This window comes from Sceloporus occidentalis, unplaced genomic scaffold (genome assembly GCF_023333645.1).
Source record: "Sceloporus occidentalis isolate IW3139 unplaced genomic scaffold, rSceOcc1.0.p SCAF_7, whole genome shotgun sequence".
NCBI lineage: Eukaryota > Metazoa > Chordata > Lepidosauria > Squamata > Phrynosomatidae > Sceloporus > Sceloporus occidentalis.
This window is the reverse complement of record NW_028316987.1, coordinates 2,359,550-2,376,207: the sequence shown is the minus strand read 5'-3', so window position 1 is coordinate 2,376,207 and position 16,658 is coordinate 2,359,550. Positions and strand designations below refer to the sequence as shown.

The window sequence follows — 16,658 nt, the reverse complement described above, 5'->3', positions numbered from 1 at the left end:
AAAAGTGGAGGACATGCAAAAAAATTTGCTGATTTTTTAAAAAATGTTAATATAAAATGCATGTTTCTGAGGCGTCTATAGACAATTGCCCCCCTTGCCCCTGCGCGCGAGAGGCCAAAGCCCCCGGCGGCAATCGGCAGCAGGACCGGGCTGGGGCCGGTCCCAAGACCTCACTGGGCCACATCCGGCCTGCGGGCTGCAGGTTGCCTACCCCTGATCAAGAGAGTCACACGTTGCTGTATTTGACACTGTTGAGCATTTCAGGTGCAGCACCTCTTACGTGGAATGAAAATACCATTGAACATAGGAGGCTCACTTTTGAGTAAAAATGCAAAGGACTGGGCTATCAGAATCTTGGAAGCCTGACATGCCTTGAGTTTTATTTGTTTGGTTAATTTATATCCTCCCTTCCACCCAGCATGGGATTTGAGGCAGGTTACAACCATTTAAAAGCACACATCACTTTTAAAAAACTATTAATACAAAACTTAAAACAGAACTAAACCAGATTTTTATGTTAAAAACAAGTGAAAAATACAAGTGTAAAAACAATTTAAAAAACCACATTAAAAACATAATAAAATAGAAACATACACACAGCAGTTAAAAACTCCATCTGCCTCACATATTAAAAACAAAATGCCTCCCTAAATAATAAAAAGGGTCTTTTCCAGCTGGCAGAAAGATGGTAGAGAGAGGGGGTACCAGACCTCCCGAGTAAGGGAATTCCATGATTTGGGAGCAGCCGATGATGGGGTTGGAGGAGCAGAAAAGGAACTGAGATTGAAATGTATGGTTTGGATAGCACTGCATTGCTAAATGTTGTTGGCAACAACATTCATTCTGTATTTCTCCCACACATGTGCATGAGCATGCCTATGACAGCCACAATGTCCGTGTGTTGAGGAGTACCCCAAAGATAAGCAGCAAAACTTCTTGAAAAGCAAACTCATAATACTATCCTGGAACCAATGGTGTCAGTAGCTAGGGCATCACCTTGGGTGTCACTCCCCCCCCCCCCCAGCTGACCAGTTGCCCTCTCTAGCTGACCAGAATGGACAGGTAATTTGAATTTCACAAAGCTTCCCAGGTGCTACAACTAGCATCAGCATCTAAAGCTTTGCTGGTTGACTCATCATTAATAAAGGCCAAATTGGCAGGTACTAGCGGCATGGTCTCCTTTTTGGTGGCTCCACAATTGCACAATTCTCTTCCAAAATCCAGGAACTTCTGTTAAGAAAACCCCTTCTCTTTCCTTCTTCAGACCAGCCTTAGACACAGTTGTTTATTCCCCTGGGCTTTTTACAAACAATTCTGTGATGGCTCTTAGACATTTTGTGCCAATGTATTCTTGGTAGTTTGATTTTTGCTATTTTTCCAATGTCTCATTCTCATCTGCTGCTCTTTATAATCTTATTAAATTGGGGGAATGGGAGATTTTGCATGAGAAGAACATGCACAACAGTGACATCTAAAGGTGAAAAATTCTTTTCTGAGTTGCAGGGTCTTGGAACAAATCAAGGCCAAACTAGTAAATTGAGACTGTCATATTTGGGGCACATCATGAGAAGGCATGACTGACTAGAAAAGACAATAATGCTAGGGAAGGTAGAAGGTAGCAGAAAAAGAGGAAGGTCGCATTACAGGTGGATAGACTCAATAAAGGAAGCCACAAACTTGAGTTTCCAAGATCTAAACAGAGTTGTTAAGGCATCTTGGGAGATTTCTCATATATAGGGAAATCTAGGATGATAGATGTAACAGGCATCTCCTGAGCACATGGAAGCAATTGGGGCTCAAACAAGACCACAATGTACTGCGCTGCCCCAGTAAATAGCTAATGTGGCATCTGTTGGTTGGCAAACAGAGGCGCCCAAGAAAGGGAAGAGCAATTACTCCTGTAGCAGCTGCAAGACAGAGGTAATGGTAATTCCAGGAAGAATTTACACATAGAAGTGCTGCCTTCTATTAATTCAGTCAGACCAAAAGCCCATCTTTGTCCACACTGATTAGCCATGGTTCCGCAGGGTTTTAAGGTGTTTTCCACAGCTACCTGGAGATGCCAGTTATTTAATCTAAGAGCTTCAGCATTCAAAACATACACCTGTATGTCTGGACTAGAGCTGCAGCTCTTCCCTTGAGTCATGAGGCTGGGCGGATACAGAAGCAATCCTGACTGGGAATTTGCCCTTTAAATCAAAAGGCCCAGGATTGTGTAAGGCATGCAGACATGTGTGTGCCTTCTCCAAACCATAATATGTAAAGAGATTTCTATTTGGTATACCTGGTCCACAAAATCCTAACAGGTTTGGGGGTAAATGCGACAATGCTCTTGTGAACTGCATGTGTCAATGCACCCACGTCCCTACATTTGGCAGTGCTGGGACCCTAGATCCTCTTCAGGGTGGCAGCAGTAACTTTTGATTGAATGGCAACCTTTGCTGGGAGACTGCAGCAAACTCCAAGATGAAGATATTTATGGAAATGCAGTACATCTTACCAGAGAAGATGCAGCAGACTGTGGCTGATGACCAAGAAAAGAGTTATGGCACCATCTGGTGGGCAAAAATGAGGGCTGCAAAAATATCTGCGCCATACAGCAAGGAGGGAGCAGCTTGTTGTTGTTATTGCTGTGTACCTTTAAGTTGTTTCCAACTTATGGCAGCCCTAAGGTGAACCAATCATGGAGTCTTATTGCCCAGTTTCTTCTGAAGGGATTTGCCATTGCCAGCCTCTGGGGCTGAGAGAATGTGCCTTGCCCAAGGTCATCCAGTGGGTTTCATGGTCAAGCCAGGTTTCAAACTCTGGTCTCCAGAGTTGTAGTCCAACACTCAAACGTAATGTGTATTAGTGTGCATTGTTTTACAGTCTCTTCTTTTAGAGTTATTTTAACGATAAATTGTTAAATTATATTTTGCTGCTTTTGATTTTAGATTGTATGCCATAGGCAGTTTTTTATCTGTATTTTGGTATGACTTTGTAAAGCGCCATGGAAAACTTAGGGCGCTATATAAATAAACTTTAATAATAATAATAATAATAATAATAACAACAACAACAACAAACCGCTACGCCATATTGGCTCCCAGAGGAACAGCAGCAAATAATTATTAAGGACAGGGGAGATGATTCACACACTTCAGTCCTAACATAGGAGAAGTGGACTTTCTATCTTTCTTTCTTTCTTTCTTTCTTTCTTTCTTTCTTTCTTTCAAAAATCAGCATCCCCCAATGGGACTTAAGACAATGGACTTAGGACAAGAGCATATTGTCAGAACAGAATATGGAGAACCAGAATGGTTCCCAGTTGGCAAAGGGATCAGGCAAAGCTGCATTTTATCACCCTATTTGTTTAACTTCTATACTGAAAATATCATAGGAAAAACAGGTTTAGATGCAGAAGGAGGAGTAAAAATAGGAGGAAGACACCTCAACTATCTAAGGTCCAAACCACACTGCAGAAATAATCGTTTGAGGCTACTTTAACTGCCCCGGCTCAATGCTAGGCGATTCTGGGAACTGTGGTTTTGTGAGATATTTAGCCTTCTCTGTCAGAGAGCTCTAGTGCCACAATGAACTACAGTTCCCAGGATTCCTTATCACTGAGGCAGGGCAGTTAAAGCAGTCTCATACTGGATTATTTCTGCAGTGTGTTTTGGACCTAGGCTATGTGGATGACAGCATACTACTAGCAGAAAATATCAGACGTGGAACAACAACTAAGGAAAGTCAAAGAAAGTGCAAAGGCAACTGAATAAAAAGAAAACAAAAATAATGACCACAGAAGATCTACATAAATTCACCCTAGGCAATGAGGAAATCAAAATAGTTAAAGCGTTCCCATACCTTGCATCAAACATTGATCAGAAATTATAATATAATTTAAATTATATGGTGCATAATTCAGTTTGCTCTATCACTCACAGTGATGCCAATAGGCATTGCCATAAGTTTTCTGACATGTCTGAGTTTTTCTTATTTTTTCCATGGGGAAAATGGGTTAAGAAATGCTAAAATAGGTTCTGAATTCCAGTTGTTCAGAAGATGTTGCATCAGTTCCAAGAAGCCAGGAGTATCCTCGCCTCTTCTCTAGCAACAGTTATTGGAATCTTTTTTAGAAATATCACAGTGAAGTGAAAAGCCACAGACATCCCTAGCTTAAGATAGACCCCCTAAAAGACAACGCCAATGAGAATGTGAAAATCTCAAAACTCTCCTTAAAGACATCCAGTCTTTTCAGGGATCTTGGTAGGCACTTATCATATGAGGGGGACAGGACCACTAGTTACACATCTCCCTAAAATGTGCAAATACTAATAGATAAGAGATATTTACATTTTTAGCTTGATAAATAAAAAGCATGCTTAATTTAAGTAGTCAATGAGCAACTGAGCAGGTGCTCAGGGCAATGCTTATTATCAGTTGAGTCCTTACTTTTCTTAAACTGCTTTTAATTTATAAACTGGATCTTTTTTAATAGCCGATTCTTTTATGTGAAGCTCCAACTGAGGGTGCCCGTTATTTTCTTAGCTGGCACTCTGGGGTAGACATCTTGTGGCCTCCAGATTTTACTGGGCTAAAAATCCCAGCAGCCCTAAGCCGGCACAGCCAATAGTGAGGAACACTGCATGTTGCAGTCCAACAAAATCTGGAAAGCTGTATGATTTCTAACGCTGCTCTAAGCAGAAACTTAATGAGATGGCAAGGGAGCAGGCAGCTTACAAGACAATACCTCACATCAAAACATGTTCACAGTAACTGAACAGAGAGAACTAGACCTTTCCTTTGAAATAAATCCGCAAATTCACTTTGCTCAGGGAAGACAGCCACAAGAGCCAATATACACAATAGCACACCATTGTACAGTAACAGTTCTCCAGCATCCCACATCTCAGGGGTGAGCAACTGTTATTGCGTAGCTTCAAATCACTTCTAATTTATACTGGCCTAGCAATTATCGCCCTTGAGATGCTTTTGGAGTGGAACTCCCATATTCCATTTCCACTGGCAAACTGGCTAGAGATTAGTAGGCTTAGTAGGCAAAAAACCAATCTGGAAGGCTGCAGTTTTCAACCCATCATGCCCCTTGTAATACAAAAGGAGATTCCTATTTTTTGATTCAGCTTGTCTTCAAATAAGTGCTGCCAGCATGACAGGACTTGGGCAGCAGATCTGCAGGAGTAAGAAGGTCCCTGAATGCAGAGGGATAGCTTTCCATTAATTGAAGTGAGCTAATGAATACTTCTATCTAAAAAGTCTCCCATAGGTTCATTCAGTCCAGAGTATAAAATAGTTTACCTGTAGCAGGACTGCAGAGGGCCCTAGGAGGTAAAGAACACTTGGCGCTCCAAACGTTTTAGACTGCAACTCCATTGCCCTTTACCACTAGCGAGGCTGGATGGAGCTGACAGGCAGTGAAGGCATCGAAAACCTATGGAGGGCCAAATGTTTGAGCATGATCCATGTTATCATTAGACCAAAGACCACACATCACAAGTACTGTAATGCCACACAGAAAAAGACTTTATTGAACAATTGTGCATCATCTTCTCTACCACAAATGCGAAAGAAACCCTCCAAAACCACTGTAAATGTAAAAGACAACAGCATAGGTTCTTCTGGTAACTTGTTGCCCACCTGTTACATATGGGTAGTGTCTACTCGCTGTTCACCCTTCTTCTTTTTTATTTTGGAGTAACCCTCTCCCTAAAGTTCATCAGCTCAGAACTGTTTGCTCATTCACCTGCTTAAGTGAATGCAAAGTCCTCTAACATCCACTAGGCTGTAGCAGATCTCTGAGTCTCTACTACTAGAAGACAAATGCAGAGCACAGAAGCAATCACAGGCTTGCTGCCACTGCCAAAACACAGCATAGAAGGGAGTCCCTGCTACCTTCAGTCAGTGATCAGAGATAGCAGGGCTTCGAGAAAGGACTTCACTGGTTGCTTCTGAAAGCTAGGTGGACAACCTCTGACCAGGAGCCACCTCAGCTCGGAGGTGCCTTTCCTCTGCTCTAAATAACATTCTGCCTAAATACGCTAAAAGGCACCAGATCCTGTCTGATCTTGGAAGCTAAGGAGGGTCAATCCACAGATTTTTTTATTCATAGATTCAAGTATCCACAGCTTGAAAATATTCAGAAAAAGTATAGATTCCAAATAGCAAATCATGATTTAGGGTTTTACATAAGGGATACCATTTTACTATGCCACTGTACTGAATGGGACTTGAGCATCCACTGCTTTTGGTATTCACAGGGGGTCCTTGAACCAAACCCCAGAGAGTACTAAGGGCTAACTGTACTTGGGATGTAAGACCATCAATGAATACCAGGTATCGTAGGCTATATTTCAGAGGAAGGAATTGGGAAAGTCACCTCTGAGTATTTCTTGCCTAAAAAAACCCTATGAAATTCATGGGGTCACCATAAGTTGACAGGCAACTTGAAGGTTCAACCACATACCATCTATGTTTCCTCAGAACAGCCTCTCTCAACCTTATTATCCTGGAGAACCCTTGAAATAATCTTCTTGTCTTAGGAAATTTTTGCATAGAAATTATTGTATCTACAGTTCAAAAAAGTTTATTTTTTCCAAACACCATCTCTCATGGAACCCCTAAAACTTCTTGTGGCAACCAAGGAACCCTAGCTGAGAAACCCTTCCTCAGAGTAATCACCATGGACTTCAGTGGAACACAACTGTTCACAAAATTGTTATATCTGCAGCTATGCAGCCTGCTCTCATACTGTTTACTCACATTGACAGTAGGACATACTCCCAAACAGAAGTATATAGGATAGCAGCTTTCATTTCTCTATTAAGAGATTTATGGGCACAAGTTTAAGCTATACCAAGACATAACTTCCCGCAAGCTGTCTTTATACCAAGTCTGGCCATTGCTCAGTGCTATCTACTCAAACTGGGAGTAGCTCCCCACATTCTTGGCTAACTATAATCTTTTTAGGCAGAGATGTCAGGGATTGACCCACAGACCTTCTGCATCTGCCAGTCTCAATCTACTTCAGGGTGAGCGGACATACGTGGCCTTTTACTGAAAAGGGTGGCAAGAAACAAGGCAGTGGAAGTGGGCACGTGGTTGGCAGTGTTCATTTTCTTTTTTTAAGTGTGCCAGAAAATTGTGCACTCAAACACAAAGGCTCAGACATATAGTCATACAGCCCCAAAGGTAGGATTTAAAGAAGTGGAATGATACTCTGCACACTCCCAGAGGATTCTCGTACAGAACACAGGGCTCCAATTAGAGTGTTGTGGGTTTAAAGAAAATATTATAGCATTTTCTGTTTTTAGCATGGACTGTGGTCAGCCATTTAAATATCACTCAATAAATGCATACAACTCAGCTAATGTGATTAACTGTTAGCTTCAGTTCCCTGTCTGTAGAATGGGAATAGCAGAAACCCACATTATAAGATTTGCAAAAATTAAAATTGATATATTAATAGGCGTAGTATGTGCTTGAAGTAACCAAAGTGACCAGAACTCCGCCCCTCGTCAAATATTCTATATATGGATAGCGAAGTTGGAGGACTGGTTATGAGTAATGTTCTCCTGGGCCAAAAAAAGTTCTCCAACAGGTTCTTGGGGTCATGGTACACTATTGGCAATGGAGCAACTAAGGCCCCGTGGAGACCAGCCATTAAGGCCGGCCTGGGGGCGGAGTCGGGGTGTGGCGTTCACATGATGTACGCCTCGACTTTGCCTCCAGGGTGTGTGATGTCGTGTGCTGCTCCACAGCACGTGGCATCATGGCGCTCCTCTGGCGCTGCATTCACACAACACAGTGCCAAAGGAGCACCTTAAAGGCATGGCACCGTGGCTATTGCGCCCTTTCCAGGGTGCAAAAAGGAGCCACTTTTTGCAGCTTCTTTTTGCACCCTGGAAAGGCCAGATTGGGGATGTGGCATGGGGTTGCTGCGCCCTGATCTAGCGCAACTGAAGGTGACTGCAAGCCGTCCCTTATGGGCACCCTGCACAGCCCCTAAGTCACCTATCCCTGCTATTATGCCATCTCTACATGTGACAGGAGGAGGAATTGTACTGACAGTCTGGTCACCATTTGGCATCTCCCACAATGCCCTAGACCAGTTCTCCAAAAGAGTGGTTCTCCAAATGTTGGACTGCAACTCCCAACAGCCCTAGCCAGCCCAGAACAATGGTGAATAATGCTGGATCTGTTTATCACCATCTTGCACCTAGCATTTTTCTAGGGACTGTGGCTAAAAAAAAAAGCAGCCACAACCAAAACTGTTTGGAGAATATTCTCCAACGTTTTTCCCTTTTCCTGGAGGCTGCAGCAGTTAAGATATTTCTCAGAAATATTGACAGAAAAATCTCTTTTGAGGTATTTCTACTCAACTGTAACATGGAGCAAATAAGAGGTGGGGTGTCTGTGCACAAATGGGAGTTAGCAGCACAGCTTACAATTCACTCACAAGTCACTTGCTCTTGTTTGACATCCCTGTATTTCATGTTACCAGAATAAATTATGCCTATTGAATATCTGTACATACCAGCTTCTTTTGCCTAATCCACGATTTCAAAATTATTATTATAGTTATTGACAAATACTGGACCAAAAGAAGCAGATTGTTAACACCTCTTATTAAGTGCCAACAGGTGAGCAGCAGCCGCCATCTTGCATTCAGTTAAACACTGTCCGATCCCACCACATGGAGCCAGAAGTTTGTCCTACCAAGACAGCAGTAACTATACATACTGGATGGCTTCAGCCATAGCACACTGAGCCTCTACCACATTGGCCTAAATAAGAGGTGCTTTTGACAGTGAAAACATGAACATGTTCATTATTAACAATATATATAAAAGGTTATTTGCATTAACAGCACATTTTCAAATGGCTTTTTCATTGCTTGTGTTCATATATATATATATATATACATATACATATATATATATATACACATACATACACATACATACACCAGGTAACTATATATTTTATATATCCACAAATTTCTATGAAACACAGAGCTATACAGTAGGATTACATGGTTACAAGAAAGAGTGGCTTCTGTGTACTGAAGCAACAATAATGCCCCACCTCGTGATGCTCCAAGGGGCCAAGCTTCAAGCAGGAGCATGAGGAAGGGGAGACGTGGTGACGTTATGATGTCGCTGTTTTTTTATTTTTTTAAAAAATAGATAAGTGGCAGCTCTGCAATGGTTACGTCCTGGGGCCCCTCCCCAGATTTGATGCCCTGCTCTCTCCACAGCAGTTCACCTATTGCTCAGGGGATCACACCCTGCGGGGCATCTTTTGTTCCCATACAGGAAACACAACTACAGAATCATTGCCTCAAGAATGAGAATATCACCAATAGAACTACCAGATTAAGGATTGGGGTCACCCTGCTAATGGCAGAGAGTTACGCTTTAGAAAAAACTGTTTTGGAAAGAGGGTTTGGCTTTGATAGCTGTGGTATTTAGTTTGGTGGCCAAGTTGTCATTTGGCTACTACAATCAAAATGACAAAGTTACCCCTGATTAAGAGAACTGATAGCTGTCTTCAAAAATCTGAAGTGCTACCAGGAAGACAATGATGCAATTTTCTGTTGCTCTGGAGAGGCAGGGCTGGAACTAATAAGTGGAAATGTCAGGGAAGGGGGATTTGGCTAAAATTAGAAAGAATATCTGAGCTGTTTGACTGTGGAACAGGAAAGGACTGGTGTATCTTTCTCTATATATAAACAGAGGCTACACATCCCTCTATCAGGGGATGTTGTTATTGCACATTCCTCCAAGGAGCAGGGGACTAGGTTAGATAGCCTATAAAGGACCTTCCAATTGCAAAAACATAATTCTACAAACAGTAGCACACACTGAAGGCTAAGTGGAGAAGCAGTGCACCAACTGATTAGTACTATCTGCTCTGAAAACCTCCCAGGAGCATGCATTAATGGAGTTTAATCCACAAGTGATGCGCCAACAGAATGATAGTCAGATGCCAAGGTCCAATTGACTTGCTTGTCTGAAGTCTACAGTTCTGGAATGCCACATCTCCAGAGCCTTTTGGCAACTAGGAGTATCCCAGTGAAGAACTCAGATGGACACTATGCATGGATCATATGGGCCTAACCATCATTCTCTCAAGCCATCATGTTTGGCACATATTGGTAGCCAGGTAGGGGAATAGCCCTTGGCTCTTAATATGTTAAAAATTTTCTCATTTTAAATTTCAAAGGGAGAAGGAGCCAGTCAGAAGGCTGCTCAGGACACAGTAAACAACTGGGTAAAAATGCAGACCACCTGCACCAGAGTGAAACTTAGGGTGTGGGTGTTTTGTTTTTTTAAAAAAGGCATTCACAGTTGTGTTGCAAAGTGTGTCCAAACAAACAAAACCACACACACAATATATATATTGCGCAAAATCCAAAGTAAAGACAGGAAACAAGCCATAGCCTGGCTGTAGGAGGTGGGAGTACTCCATTAGCGGTGTCTCAATATTGCAAGAATTCCCTGGTGTGTATTAAAAAAAAATACAGCTCCCCTGCCTCCCTGCCCAAAGCAGAAGAAACATGATGGTTTCTCCTGCCTCCCCTTCATGGCCTTGCAGCTGGAGCTGTCAAATGAAAAACCACTAATGGAAGAGTTCCAGGGAAGGCATACAGAGTGGCACCAGAGCCAGGCCCTTACTATGGTTTTTTCAACTTTCCTTCCTTCACCAATCTCTCGTTGAGCTGACACAGCTGCCTCAAGAAACCATCATTGGGACCGATCTCCCGCTTCTGCCGGACAGCACTGACAGCGGTCTTAACATCCATGTTCTGCCGAAGCATGAGATAAGCGATGACCAGTGTTGGTGACCGGCTATACCCTTCACGACAGTGGACAAATACCCGGCCTGATAGGCAAAGAAAAAGAAAAAAATTGGTATATGCAAGAATTTTGGGAGGAAAAACCGAGGACAAGTTATGTGAGACTGTTTGTGCATGTGTATAAGATATAATAATAAATAATAAAAACTTTATTTATATACCGCTTTTCCGTAGTGATCAAAGCGTAACTAATTAATTAATACACATGAGCATGCGCACATACAAAAGCCAGCATGGCGTAGTGGTCTGAGTGTTGGACTGTGACTTTGAAGACCAGGGTTCAATTCCCCCACTCAGCTATGAAACCCACTGGGTGACTTTGGGCAGGTCACATGCTCTCAGCATCAGGGGAAAGCAATGGCACACCTCCTCTGAACATATTTTGTCAAGAAAACCGTTATAGGTTCGCCTTGAGGCCACCATAAGTCAGAAAAGACTTGAAGGCACACAACAACAAAAACAACAACACATCTCCAGAGCTCTGATGCTTGGGAAGCAGTTGTAACATCAAAACAACTAGGTGGTAGAATTTAGAAGAGAAGGGGGGAAAACAGCAAGGGAGAGTTGGAGAACTTTCTTCCCAACAGGACCAGCCCTACCATTAGGCAGTCAACTCAGGCAGCAAATGCTTTCGGGGGCAGGGGACAGCAGCAGCAGCTCTGCAACTATTCCTGCTCAGTCCCCCTGCCATTCCCCTCTGTTAAAGAAGAAATGCTCCACATGGCTTACCATGAAAGCACTAAACCAGGGGTGGGGATGCTATTGTTAGGGCATGTAAAATCAGGATTCAGCATGCAACATGCAGAAGACATGCACATGGAACAGGAAAGGCCACTAGAAGGTCTCTGCTGTGTAGCTCTGTGCAGGCTGCAAAGGAAAAATCCTCCCACGCAGAAGGTGCCGGCCAGATAAAGAACTGCTGGACTGCCGGGTACACACAAAGAGGACTTTAATCTTGGTTGTGATATTTACAATAGACTATCAAAATGCTTCGCCAGACTCCTATATAAAATCATCAGCACACTGAGAATTCAGCTCACACTCTTATATACACATACCCTCCTGGGATTTTGAGTCCTTCGCACTCCTTGCCTGCTGGCTCAGGCAACAAAATGGCTTCTTGCACAAGCCCTGCCATCAGCAGCCTTTTCTCACCCAAGTGCATCCCTACAGGCTTCCAACTTAAGCATTACAATGCTTTTTGTTTCTGTTATATTCCCTTCAACACTCAAGTTGTTTACATATTTATTCATTATTTTATCTATTTTATTTATATTTCCCCCCCCCCCCAGCATAGAACTCAAAGAGGCTCATATGAAGTCCAAAACCAAGTATGCTAAAAACCTATTTGATACAAAGGTTTTTAAATAATAACAATAATAAACATTTTTTCATTAAAACACTAAATTACAGCAGTTCAAATCAAAACATATCATAGACAAAAGAGAAAAACATAAAAAGATCCTTCTGTCAAACTAACTTGAAAGCTGATCTATGGATTTTTTAAAAAGAATTATTTATCTTCTATGTACATTGCAATGCAGGAAATTGTGGGAACTAATTAAAAAAATTGTTCATAACAATGAAACAACCATACAAGTTTCTGAAGGAAATGTTAAAAATTATCTGACTGAGGAGAAACTAACAAAGAAAATCTGTTCTATTTATCTGGATGTACAAGTTGGAAGTCTTGTAATGAGGTGACATACTGTAATTAGAGATAACAATCATGGATTTTATATCTTTAAACTTTACAGTGCGCCCGCGCCATACGGGGTGCACTATATGCAGCTTTCTGCTTACGCAGAAGCCGCGTGACAATGTAAACAATGGCACGCGTACCTGTGGCGCGCAAGCCGCCGCGCCGTCACATGCACGCACCCCATTGTTTCCTATGGAGCGTGAGCATACACTACCAAGAAGGCCTCTTTCTCATCAAACACACCTGTAATGGTGGCAGGACAGAGAGAAAGCCTTCCCCCCAAACAGCTTAAAAGTTGGGGAAGCTTGACAAGTTTTTTTCCTTGCAGACACACTTGAAATTTTGTGGAGGTGGGAAGAAGGCAAAAAGTACACGTTTGTTAGTCCAGTGTGGTGAGGAGACTTAAAGATTATATGTCCTCATACAGCGTGGTTCAAATTCTCCCCTGCCACAATTTTGTTTGCTTGTTTGTTTGCACTTATACAGGCACACACGCATGTGTAAATAAGCTAGCCGCTCTCCTTCGTCCACACAGTTCCATCCCCAATTTTCAAATTAATGGAGGGGGATACTAGGTACAGTGGTGAAGGAGACAGAAAAGTATTTAAAGTTCCATGAAAAAGTAAGAGAAAGAAGCTATTTGTGTGCATCCAACACACTCAGAGGGCAAATGGTTGGGAAGGAGGCTGGACTAAGGCAACCATAGTCTGTTGCCATTTCTCTGTCTGCCTGAGTTAAAGCAAGGTAAACTCCCAAAGGAGCAAGGAAAAAAAACTCATCTCCATTTCACGCACGCATGCCCTTCTGGCAACCAAAGTCCATTTTTACCTCAGACTTCATTATGGTGAGGCTGTTTTTCTTTTGGTTCTGAGAAGGAACCCCTTTTCCTTGATCATACCAAGAAAGAAAGCTTTCTCATAGGCCATGAGATTTAAAGCAATATTCCACCCTCTTCCCTTGGCCTTTGCTCAAAATATAAAAGCACATGATCTACCAGCCAACTGATAGTGATCTACAGCAAGCTGACAATAGCTGTACTTCTTTGCAGATTAAATTGGGTGCAATTTACATGTTTTTCCTGTTAAACTTCCTATGCTGCTTTTGATTCCCACCCACACTTCTTGTGCTCCTTAAATTCAACCCTTTGCACAGCCCAAATTTGGGGTTTTAAAAAATCCAAGATGCAGAATATGAGCAAGGAAAAGGGTCATATAATCTGCAGCGGGAAGGAACTAAGGCAGAATGTTTGATTCTCCAGCTCCTGCTGGACGGCAACTCCCAGAAGGCCTAACAATGATGAGGGATGACAGGTATTGTAATCCAGCAACATCTGAGACACATGCTCCCTGGCCCTGGGGAGTCTATAGACAGCTGACCATCTCCCATCTCTCCACTAACCTGTGCAGTTCAGGCCACAGTGTAACCTAAAGAATAACCAGTTCTGTCTACGAAGAGGGCAAGGCAAGGCAGGGGCACACTGGCTGAAGGCTGCAGGATAGGTCAAGCTACTGGCTGAATTACAAGAATGGGCATGAACTATGGAAAAATTGATATACAGACCCCCTGGCTAAGCAAGACCTGAGAAACTCCTGTAGGAAAAGAAGATTTTTGCTGCTGCTTATACTTTTCCACCCTAAAGATGCTTTTTAACAAAAGAGCCAAGGAGAAAGGATTGCTTAAACCCTTTCCCAAGCTAACCATTTGTTCGCATTCCCAGTCTCTCTCCCTTTCCTCCAAACTGCTTCTCCTTTGGCACTCTGTGAACATGTTTGTGAAACATAGCTCAGGTGAGAGGAGAGAAAAACAAGCAGGAAGACAATGTGGAAAGAAAGAAAAAATAAAAGGAAGAAAGTGTTAAGCTCGCCCTTTACTCATCCCATCATTGACATTACATGCCAACACATATACACCTGTTCTTCTGCTCAGCTGTGACCTCCTGAACCAGCTCAGCCTTTGAGATCTTTGGAGAGAACTTTACACATGGTTCTGCCTACAGCCAATGTGCAATGAACAGTGGCACGGGCAAGGGCCCTTTCATTATGGAAATGCCAGCTTCTGGAGGTGCAATGAGAATCTTCAGCTTCAGTTATTTCTTAAGCTGTACTATTTCACACAAGCCTTAGGTCTTTTTATGCTGGCTGAGGGGAATTTTGAGGGTGCTATATGCTGTACAGTCTTATGTATTTTCTTGCTTCTGGTTAGATCTGATGAATATTTAGACTTGTTTTATTAGTGCTAGTGTTTAGTGTTTTTGTTTTCATTTTTAAGCCACTTCATAATTTGTTAGGAAAAGTAGTGTTTATATTTAATAAATACATTAATAATGGAGAAGTGTGGATTTGTTCAATTGGATTAAATATCTTACCATCTTTCTGTGCTAATGCCTTTTCAATGAAATCAGCGGCTTCCTCAAAGTAGCGGCTAAGGTTGAACTCCTGAGTGTCGTTGGCCTTGATACCATGGTAAGTGATGCCAGTTCCTTCATAAAACTCAGCATTTGTGTTCACATGCATGAAAGACTTGCCCTCCGCTGCATTCAGGATATGGGTAATACCCAGGCGTTGCAATCGCATGACATTTTTGGCTATGAACCTATAAAAAGAAAAAGAGTGATGCAAGACAAAAAGAACAATGAGATGTTCAGCAAAATTCTTTATTAAACCCTGGATTATAAACAGGAGTTTAAGTATTCCACTTTGGAGTTCCTCTGTTAAGGATACTTCATTCTGTCCCTTTCCCATCCCGAGTCACTTTCACATTACAGAACTATAGTCCTTTGATTCCACTTTAACTGTCATGGTAATCTATGGAATCCTGGAATTTGCAGTTATAGAGGGATCAAATTGCTATAATTGTACATGTAGATACATCCCTGGTTTGCTACTTCACTGTTCAACAGTCTGCATTTCCAAAGCTACTAGGCATGCTCAGTCCTTGGTGGTCTATTAGATCTACCTCCACCCTACCAGGTTTTTCTAATACTTTATACTTCTGGAAACAGTCAGAATTCCCTCAAACCTTCCAATACCTCCCATCTTTGCATATGTGCATACACATACCCCTATGCAGCTGTTTTAGCCAAAACAGTAATGATATTCACAACAGAAACAGGTGGAATAAAAATTATATAATTTGATTTGAGTGTCTCGCTTTACTTCTGCAGTAACCAAATGATATAATGGTAATCATTTAGCAGACAAATTACAGCTCAAAATGCTAAGCAACCATACAGTTAGATTACTCAAATCCATGGGGCCAGCAAACATTTGAAGCCACATAAGCCAAGGCTGGGCAATTTATGGCCAGCTGGATGTTGTATGATTGCAACTCCCATCAGAACAATAGCCAGCACAATAGCCAGGAGTGCGGAGAATTACATTTCAGTAACTTCTTGAAGGCTGACAAACTACTACTCCTAAAGATGAACTCTATCCAAATCGTTCTTGTTTGGATAGTAAACACCATTACCTCACTAGTGTCATTTCGGAAGATTGAGACTAAAAGTCAAGCCAGTCTTTGCCTCCAATTTTATCAGGCTTGAAAAAGCAAAGGCTAGTAAACTGTAAAATAAAGAAAGAAAGTAAAATTACTGGGATCTTGCTTGAAAAAGGGACTTCCAACCTGTCTCAAAGGGAACTCCTTCCGGGTCATCTTGCCTACCATAACACCCAGAATACTGCAGAACATTTAAGCATTTGGTTGCAGGTCAGCCTAGGCACTTTGTTTACTCTACACTGCATTTTATTTACTCATCTGAGTACAATTTAGATTTAAATGACACACATTTCCTGCATGTGTAGTCTGAAGCTTGGCCTTACATTATTTTTTTATTCACAGGTAGACATATCCCAATCCAAACCGAGTTCATCAGGCACTGGCAGGAAAAGACTACACCTGTTTTCCATCATAATCTCACCACCACCAAAGGGGCAAGAAAGAATTTAAAAATCAAGGGGCACCAGTGGAATCCCCCACCATTAGCCCCCATAAAGAAAGACGTGAATTTGAAGCGAAAAGTCAACTAGGTAAAGGTAGTTTTAAGCTTGCTCGCTTGTGTGAGTAGGCCTGAGCCAGACCAAGCCCCTCCTGATCGACTTG

General features: G+C 42.1%; 1 protein-coding gene across 1 annotated transcript in view; it reads right to left on the bottom strand.

The window, feature by feature from the left end:
• Nucleotides 1-352: 352 nt before the first annotated feature.
• DUSP3 (dual specificity phosphatase 3) overlaps nt 353-16,658 on the bottom strand; it is a 35,479-nt gene continuing 19,173 nt past the window's right edge. Inside the window, exons 2-3 of the mRNA XM_089531655.1 lie at nt 14,926-15,152; nt 353-10,884 (exon numbers count right to left, since the gene is read on the bottom strand). Coding sequence (XP_089387781.1) covers nt 10,676-10,884; nt 14,926-15,152 — 436 coding nt within the window. The 3' untranslated portion in view covers nt 353-10,675. The remainder of the gene's footprint in view (nt 10,885-14,925; nt 15,153-16,658) is intronic.